Raw genomic sequence first — 9,974 nt, forward strand, 5'->3', positions numbered from 1 at the left:
CAATAAGGGACTAGTCAGTTCCCTCCAGAGAACTGTTCCTCCACCTGCCACCTTCACCCAGACCCTGGCAAGATGCTGTCTGGTTTTAAGATCCACAAGGGGGAGGGGCAGCCTGATGTTGGGTTGGGGGAGGGGTCTGGAGGACTTTCATCATTCCCCACTAGTTCTGTAGGAATTACTTGGGAAATGTAACATATCCTGGAGCTTTAGTAACTCTCTGTGATGGGGATCATCCCACTTACATGGGGGGGCCCCAAGGTAGTCAAGGCCTGGGATAGCCATTGTTGGTAGCACCATTTCAGGGGAGTCAAATTTCCCCTTGTCTTCCCTCTGACATAAAGATATAATTTCTTTGTTTTCCTTTTTTTGTTGAGGGGTGATTGTTGTTTATTCTAGAGAGGGAGAGAGGGAAAATAAAGGTATTGACTTCCTTGTTTAGTTATTACAACAGATATAAGTAGACTGACTGACTTGTAAAAATATGTGTAAATTGCCATACAGAGATCTTAATTTTTTTGGAGTTGCTTTCATTGTTTTTATACTGGCTTTGTAGACAGTTTTTTTACTTAAAGTTTAGAAGAATTTATTAATACAAAACTGTTACTGTTCTCTTTTTATCAAATTATTTATCAGAAGTTAAGTACCAGATTTCAGCTACACTGGTATATACAATGTTTTTTTTTAATTAAATAAATTAGTATGCCATACTTTGAAGGCATTTTAGGAATATTGCATCTTTTCCATATCTTTCAGTTATATTCTGCTGTATTTTTATTACAGTAACAAGATAAATTAATTGTCTTGAAGAATTAAAAGGTCACTGTGTTTTTGATTGTACTTTTCTTATAGGAAGATATAAAATCATTAACCGCTCATGTAATTGAGAATTACTGGAAAGCACTGGAAGATGTAGATTATGTGCAGACATTCAAAGGATTGAAACTACGATTTGAACAACAAAGGGAAAGACAAGATAATCCCAAACTTGACAGGTAAATATACATTTAAATGTATTCATTAATACTTCCATGATAAATTGTCTTTGAGGATATAGGCATTTGGATTTCTGTGCACTAGCAGGGCAGCCATAAATAATTCAGACCCTTTGCTGTTTGCAGCTCAGGTCTTGCTGAACAGATCTGATTGATAGTGTGATTTCCAGATCTGTGTTGCTCAAACACTTGGTCAGTGTTCAACTGATATTTTTGAATTATTTATATTGTGGTTTGAACACATTGAGAACACATTTGAATGAAATTATGCATGTTACCCATTCTAGAAGTTTAAATTTCAGATAGAGTTGCCAACTTGGTAATATATAAAAACTGGACACTCCAGTGGGAGTGCCAGAACCTCCCCTATTCTCCCACTTCCCTCTGAGGCTCTGCCATGCCCCGCCTCTTCCCCCCCTCCCCCCCAGGCCTTGCCCCTGCCCCACCTCTTCCTCCTGAGACTCTACCCCCCACTTACTCCTCTTTCTCCCTCCCCCTGTCTCATGCTGCTCTTCCACTCTGCATGGGTCAGGGGGGACTTAACCTGCTTAGCCGGTTCTGGCAGCTGCAACTACCTGATGCAGGTAGGAGGCAGCCGTGGCTGAGTAGGAGCTGGCGCGGGTGATGACTCAGCACCTTCCAGTCTCTCCCATCTGCAGTAACTGAACTTTCGGTGTCCAGTCAGTAGATCTGACCGGACACCGTGAGGTCCTCTTTTCGACCGGCATCCAGCCACCCTAATTTCAGATCATGCTATGTTATTTTAATGTATATTTGACTTCATTCTGAGAGGTTTCTTAACTCTGATATTTCAGTTGAGTGTCTGAAAATTTAAGCAAAGGAGCAGGATTACAGCAGATTTGTTTTAAAATGCCAGAACTGTTTTTAATAGAACTACCATGTTCTAGAGTGTGCTAGAATATACAGTACTTTGTGCTAATATGTTGTGTTACTAATAATTCAGAGTAATAATATTTATCTAATGCCTGTAAACTGAGCATTTCAATATACGTAAAACTCAAACCCTAGAGCTTTTATATTAACATGCGTGTGGGAGGGGCGAACATTCAGTCGTATCGTAGATTTTACATCTGAGGAGCTGTTTTGTTGACAGTTATTCCCACATTTAAAGGCACCACATTATCTCTACTTAATTTATTGATTTGTCAGCATAGAAAAATCTGATTTAGAGGTGCATTCCCCTTAATTAAAAAAATAAACAAAATTCTCTTTGCCCCTTTATGGCATTAGCCTAACACAGAAGAAATCCCCCTCTCTTATTCAGTTAGAAAAAAACAAAACACTACGAGCTAAATTGTCCTTTGCGTTTAGCCCAGGCTAAGGGATAGCTCATAGTTGTGCTGCCTGAGAGCAGCCCAAGGAAAGAATTATGGCCCTGAGAGGCACAGTTGGCCTAACTTTCCTCCTCCTATGTCTATAGTGGATATGGGGGCAGCCTTCCTATTCGGAGGCAGCATGGGAGGGGAATGTCTTGCTGTCATTTACATTCATTTGTGGTCTCGTAAGCCAGGCCACTAGCTGACCCTAAGTGAAGCATGCAGAAATAGCAAAGATTCAATTATGTGGTTTAGTGCAAGAAGTACTTTGGTTAAGACAGGTCCACAACTTGGGAGAGTGTGAGCTCCAGAATACTCACAAGGGTGTAGGACTTAAGTTTGATTTAAGATGAAAACTTCTAAACTTATCAGAATTCTAAATTCAACAAAATTAAAAGTGGTACTGTACATACAGACACAGCAAGACCGCACTATTGCCCGTCGCAAGTATTAAAATATGAGTCAGGCCACAAAAAACATGAGAGGTTGAAAACAAAACGTTTTGGATTCTTTTTATTTGCCTCCTGATTTTTGAGTGTAGAGGGCTCATGTTTTTAAGATTTTTCTCTGCACTCGGAAGCAGTAGAAACTTACTTTTTTTTAATGAAACATGAATGAATTTCCTGGCTTCAGGAGCTGGACTTCAAAAAATACACTAACCTTCAGATTCACAATAAAATTGTGCGAGTTGACAATACTGACACCTTGTTCATGACATCTGTTATTATAATATTTGTATAAATTGAAATTTCATTTATCAATAAAGTATAATAATTTGCACTATAAGACGATAATACATTAAAAATGTCCTTTGTTTATTTTGGCAATTGTAGATTAGTATTATGACCGTACTCCACAATTTGCTTGTACTAGACTATTCTTAGTAATTTAAGACTTACAGCACCTTTGGAGAGAATGGTGAAGTACGTGTGAATGTGCTTATTAGTGAGGTTTTACTGTGCTCTATACTAAAAAAATTTCTCTTGTTGGATTTCTTTATGTAGTCCACATGAAGTAAATAAATATACTTTAAAAAAATATATTGATAGTTCTTTTATCACATTATAAGCTTAAATTGTGTAAACGTATGCCGTGCTGGTTTATTCCAATATTTATGTAAACTTAAAGTGATACTTGAGTCTCAAAACCCTTAAAACCTACTTGTTCCACAGTATGCGCTCCATCTTGAGAAATCATAGATACCGGAGAGATGCAAGAACCCTAGAAGATGAGGAGGAAATGTGGTTTAATAGTGATGAAGATGATATGGAGGATGGCGAAGCAGTGGTGCCCCCCTCTGACAAAACTAAAAATGATGAAGATATCATGGACCCTATTAGTAAATTCATGGAAAGGAAAAAATGTAAGTGACTGGAAGGAGAATGGCCATGTATCTAGTTTAAATGAAGGCCTGGGCTTATTTTTAAGGAAGGATTATTTCTGCTATAGTCAAGGGTTTGCCTGTATTTTCATATAAAGCCTTACTTTTAGTTTTAGAACTTGCTACATGCAACTAAACTCAAACCATTTTAGGTTTTATTCATATCTATATAAAGACATAACAGTGCAAAAATAATGTTCTCTGAATAAATTTGCCTGTTTTTCTTAAAGGACTGAAATGAAAAAATCCCAGCTGAATAATCAAGTTGTCCATATGCTATTTGCTTAATTTATATTTAGTCAGCTTCTTTGTACATTCAACAAATAATATCACTGAAATAGTACCCAATGGGGTCCTGGTCTGTGACAAGGGCTGCTAGGCATTACAGTAATACAAGTTACTATAAAAATATATTCATTTAACTCCTTCCACCAAGATACAAGTGAAGTTAGACAGATGTAACTTTTGTGGCAAAATATTAAACATTTCATAACTCACATTTATTTACAAAAGTCACTGGGGTATCACTCAAAAGTATATTTCTTTTCTACAGTGAAAGAGAGTGAAGAAAAGGAGGTCCTTCTGAAAACTAATCTTTCAGGTCGTCAGAGCCCAAGTTTCAAACTTTCCTTCTCTAGTGGTACAAAAACTAACCTTACCAGCCAATCATCTGCAAGTAACTTGTCTGGCTCGCCAGGATCGCCAGGATCACCAGGATCGCCAGGATCACCGGGATCAGTTTCTAAAAGCACATCTCAGATGGCAGCTATTACTACCAAGGTATTTTTCAGCTGCCATTGGTCAAATTTTTATTCTAGCAGATTTAGAGCCCATCTGATCACCTACATAAATTTGAGTTATTTCCTTCATATGTTTTCCTGGTCTCTAGCACTTTTGAAGAGCCTTGACCTAATATAAACAAAAGGAGTATTTAAATAAATTTTTGTGCACAAACTTGTGCACAACTTCAAAAAAAAATCTTAAGTATGAAGTATTTTTTTTAATGTGTTCTCCATTTTCGTTTGCTTTTTATCATCCACAATAAAAGGTAATCTACATTCATTGGGTGGCATAGGAATACTGGGGGCGGGGGGCAGAAATAGTTTGCAGTTGACAGAGTTAATGGAAATATTACCGAATTTTGCTGCACACCAACATATGTCCCTAACAGTAATTCTTACAGCAGTGTCGAGAATCCTAGAGTTATTTTATTAGCTGTGGCCATATATTCTTGGAGACAGTTGCTGTATGCCACAACACACATGTGATTATTAAAATTTTGCTTTGAAAGAAATTTCAGCTTTTTTTTCAATTGACTGTCAGTTTTCAGGTGCAGCACACTAAACTAAAAAAAAAATCATTAAAAAGGATTATCAGTACTTACATAAGAACGGCTGTACCGGGTCAGACCAAAGGTCCATCTAGCCCAGTATCCTGTCTACCGACAGTGGCCAATGCCAGGTGCCCCAGAGGGAGTGGACCAAACAGAGATTAAGTGATCTCTCTCCTGCCATCCATCTCCATCCTCTGACAAACAGAGGCTAGGGACACCATTCCTTACCCGTCCTGGCTAATAGCCATTAATGGGCTTAACCACCATGAATTTATCCAGTTCTCTTTTAAATGCTGTTATAGTCCTAGCCTTCACCACCTCCTCAGGTAAGGAGTTCCACAAGTTGACTGTGCGCTGCGTGAAGAAGAACTTCCTTTTATTTGTTTTAAACCTGCTGCCTATTAGTTTCATTTGATGACCCCTAGTTTTTGTATTATGGGAATAAGTAAATAACTTTTCCTTATCCACTTTCTCCACATCACTCATGATTTTATATACCTCTATCATATCCCCCCTTAGTCTCCTCTTTTCCAAGCTGAAGAGTCCTAGCCTCTTTAATCTCTCCTCATATGGGACCCGTTCCAAACACTTAATCATTTTAGTTGCCCTTTTCTGAACCTTTTCTAGTGCCAGTATATCTTTTTTTAGATGAGGAGACCACATCTGTATGCAGTATTCGAGATGTGGGCGTACCATTGATTTATATAAGGGCAATAATATATTCTCAGTCTTATTCTCTATCCCCTTTTTAATGATCCCTAACATCCTGTTTGCTTTTTTGACCACCTCTGCACACTGCGCGGACATCTTCAGGGAACTATCCACGATGACTCCCAAGATCTTTTTCCTGACTTCTTGTAGCTAAATTAGCCCCCATCATATTGTATGTATAGTTGGGGTTATTTTTTCCAATGTGCATTACTTTACATTTATCCACATTAAATTTCATTTGCCATTTTGTTGCCCAATCACTTAGTTTTGTGAGATCTTTTTGAAGTTCATCACAGTCTGCTTTGGTCTTAACTATCTTGAGCAGTTTAGTATCAAATATCCTGTATGAAATATCCAGAAGGAGCATATTAAAACTCCAACAACAATTTGTAAATGCAGTTAAATATAATTTTAGGACAAAATGTAGTTAATACTTGTGTATTATCAAAATCGGTTTTCACAGTGGGAAAAGAAATATATGGAGAGCAGAATTTCATGGTAATAGAAACCAACTAAGAAAACCAGAAGCGACTGTAGTACTGAATTCTTCCATTTCTGAAAAGTTGCTTGGATCTTTCTCTAGTCATGTGTTTTCCCGGAAGCCTGGAAATGACGCCATATCATTAGTTTTTAAAAGTCTGGATGCTTTTTCTTCACCTCCAATCTCATTTTTGTTCTGTCTTACTAAAAGTTTTCTTCTACCAGTCATAGACCTGCAGCAGGGAATCCTGATTGGAAAGAGAACTATTGTGAGATTCCCTTAAAAACGAGTCCTCCAAGTTCTTCTGTAGGGAAGAGGGGGGTGGCAGATTTGTCCCACCCATGGAAGAAGCAGTAGATCAGGTATTCATGGAATTTAACTCTGTCTCCAACAGATTCCCTATCCACGTGGAGGCTTTTGTTCCCTCACCAGCCTCTAGTAGCCCTGCTGCTCTCCCTAGCAGCAGAGAAGAGTTAAAACTCCGACATCTTTAGGACGTTCCTTACATTAGTTGCTCTTCAGAACAGAGGGGATTCCACTAAAACATGAATACAGGGATTGCACATCTCCCTACCCCTCTGCATGCTTGGGTCACTGAGTACATGGAGGAATATGGGAGAGTAGGATAGTGCCACAAAGGAAGCTAATGGTTCTGTTCTGGAATAACAGTATCTACATGTAGAAAACTCCCCTTGATTTACAGATATTCGGGGAATGATACTGCCCTTTTTTTTAGGTTTCAGAGTAGCAGCCGTGTTAGTCTGTATCCGCAAAAAGAAGAACAGGAGTACTTGTGGCACCTTAGAGACTAACAAATTTATTAGATGCATCCGAAGAAGTGGGCTGTAGTCCAGAAAGCTTATGCTCTAATAAATTTGTTAGTCTCTAAGGTGCCACAAGTACTCCTGTTCCCTTTTTTTAGTATTCTATAAATTAGTTTTTGTTTTATAACTCATAAGCTGAAAAGCCAAATCAAAAATGAATCTTAACTACAATACTTAGTTCATTGACAGTTTCCTGATCCTGACAACCCCTCTTCCTCGATCCCACACCCCACCCAGCAATAAATCTAGCTGTAGATATGGTCTTGCATTTGAATTATTAGACTGTTTTAAATGTCAAATGGTCCACAGTACTATGAAAAGATTATATTTACACTACTATTGTGCAGTTTGTTGGGTTATCTGTTAATGCAATGCAACAATGGTCTTTCTGTATAAGGTATCTTCCTCCTAATTTAATACAATAGTATGTCTGTGGATTCTGAACATTTTTCTCTAAAAATCCTGTTATCACTTTATTCTTCTATACACCCATTAGAAATAACATTGGAATTAGGCTTTCTAGTAACATTTATTTGCTCACATTATTTTATATAGATAATGTATATACAGTGTTATGCTGTATAAAATATGACTGTATATTGTGTATGTATATTGTATACAATATACTTGTTGCATTTATGCTTCAGTATGCAATGGCCAAAATTTTCTAACTTGGATGTCTAAAGTTAGGCACCTAAACAAGGGGCTTGATCTTCAGAGATGCTTGGTGCCCACAACTCTTTGTAGTCATGTGTTGACTAAATTCCAGAAATTGGAAAATTATTGTAGTAAGTGGGAGTTGTGGGTGCTTACCACCTCCTAAGATCAAGTCACATATTTAGGTGCCTAAATATAGATGTAGATGCCTAACCATAGGCATCTGAATTGGAACGTTTTGGTCAGTATGTTCAATGTAGATGAGTTAATGTTACTAGAGATACTTCTAATTTTGAATTTCCTAAAATTGTTTAAATTTTGTAACCTTCACATCATATTAATATAGCTACTTTGCATATAATAAACATATATTTAAAATTTCTATTACTACTTTTAAATTAGTGTTAGTAAAATGAGACCATATTATAAAATTATCCTAATTGATAATTCAATTTGAAGGATGTTCCATATTGTCTCTGAAGTTCTGCCAGATCGCTCATTGCTGCAGTCCAGTCAACTATCCTAGGTAAAGGAAATTTCCATCTTTGTACAGATAGAGCTGCAGTGACAATTTTTTGCCAAGTAGTTTGCATTTTCTTTAATTTCTACCCAAATTATCCCCATAGGTAGGATTGTTTGGAGGGGTAGAACCTTTTTTTTTTTTTTTTTTTTTGGACTTATTGTAATCAGCACTTCCAAAAGACATTGCTTTTGTGCATGTTGGAGTTGGGTTTTTTTTTTTTTTTTTTACAAAACTTCAGACTTATCAATATTCTTGTGGTAATAACATTTTCTAGTTCTCTGGGATTGAGCAATATTTGGTTCATTTTTGTGTACGTCTTAATTATTTGTATTTCTTCACAGGGAGGCCTAGTAGGGCTTGTAGATTATCCTGATGATGATGAAGAGGATGATGAAGATGAAGATAAGGAAGAAACTGTACCTTTGTCAAAGAAAGCAAAACTTGAGTCGTCATAATGGCAACTGTCTAATATCAATTCCAGTTGGGGAAGGAAAAACTACTAATTTTTCAAATTAAAAATAATAATACACAACAAAGCAGCAATCTTTTGTGAATTACTGTGTGTGACACAGTTCAATCTATACAAATGGATTTCTGCTAATCAAGTGCCAATTCAAAGGAGCAGAAGAAGGGGAAAATATTACATTTAGGGGGAAGACTTATGCCTTTGAGCTCTCCAGCTTGGACCACACATTGCCCTTTTCTCAGGGAAGGAAATGGAAAAAATAAAAAGCCAACAGGGCAGGAGTTTTGTTCATGGAACTCTGGATTGGCTGGTCAGTTACTACAATCAGAGTATGCTTTCTTGGACAATGTATGAGACTTTTGAAGAAAAGGCTGTCTTGCCATAATTCTTCACTAAGAATGCCAGCAGTTTCTTTGTATAAAGAGACCTGCCTTTGAAATCATACATTCTGAACATTTTAGTCAAGCTGCAACAGGTTTTAAAAACCTCTATGCGGGAGGGCCTGAACATAAAGTTTCCTCTTTTTTTTATCTGTTCCCTTTTGCCCTTTAAACTGCAGAATTTTTTTGGCGGTGGGGGATTTGTCTGTCCCTTCTTGATTAAAGATTGAGTGGAATTCTAGATGTGGTCACTTTTTGTGTCATAATTTTATTTTATTTTATTTTATTTTGCCCCCTGAGTGTATGCTTAGTTGTTGAGTATATATTTGGGACCATTAAAAAATTTTTGATGTAATATAATCTCACTGTTGTGCTGGTACCTGTTTCACCCTGTGTAATTTTGTTCTGCATCACAAATCTTAATATGTGTAGGATTTTATGGAAGATGGTATAGTTTTTATTGAAAAAAATGATTCTTGCCACAATGTGCATACAAAAGCAATACTATTTTGTGACTAAATATTTTATATTAAACTTTACATCAGCAACTGTCTTGAGAAACGATTCAGGGAAATAGGGTGGAATTTTAAAAAAAAAAAAAAAAAGTTGAAGAAACCTATAAAGATGAAATTAGTATTCCAAAGAGATTTTGAATATCATAACTGGGAACAGTGATGGTATACTTACGAATCAAAAAGGATGATGGATGATTTAGGAGCACCAGTATATTGACACATTTGACTTATGAAAATAAAAAAAGAAATAATTAAAGGTGAAGGAAAATCTGCATTAGTGGTATTTTTTAAACATCTGACTCCCTTTGGAATACCAGTTTTAGTCATGTTATGAAGATGGTTCCAGGATTATTCACTTACCAGAATACCATCCG

At 36.8% G+C, this 9,974-nt stretch overlaps 1 protein-coding gene across 2 annotated transcripts in view; it reads left to right on the top strand.

Annotated features, from left to right (window-relative positions):
* The window catches only part of PPP4R3A (protein phosphatase 4 regulatory subunit 3A), a 70,219-nt gene extending 60,517 nt beyond the window's left edge, over positions 1-9,702 (top strand). For both annotated transcript variants that reach the window (XM_034768543.1, XM_034768544.1), the window contains 4 exons: positions 850-992; positions 3,502-3,692; positions 4,264-4,490; positions 8,581-9,702. In XM_034768543.1, coding sequence (XP_034624434.1) covers positions 850-992; positions 3,502-3,692; positions 4,264-4,490; positions 8,581-8,694 — 675 coding nt within the window. In that variant the 3' untranslated portion in view covers positions 8,695-9,702. The remainder of the gene's footprint in view (positions 1-849; positions 993-3,501; positions 3,693-4,263; positions 4,491-8,580) is intronic.
* The last annotated feature ends 272 nt before the right edge of the window (positions 9,703-9,974 follow it).

The sequence above is a fragment of the Trachemys scripta genome, chromosome 4 (genome assembly GCF_013100865.1).
Source record: "Trachemys scripta elegans isolate TJP31775 chromosome 4, CAS_Tse_1.0, whole genome shotgun sequence".
Taxonomy (NCBI): Eukaryota; Metazoa; Chordata; order Testudines; family Emydidae; genus Trachemys; species Trachemys scripta.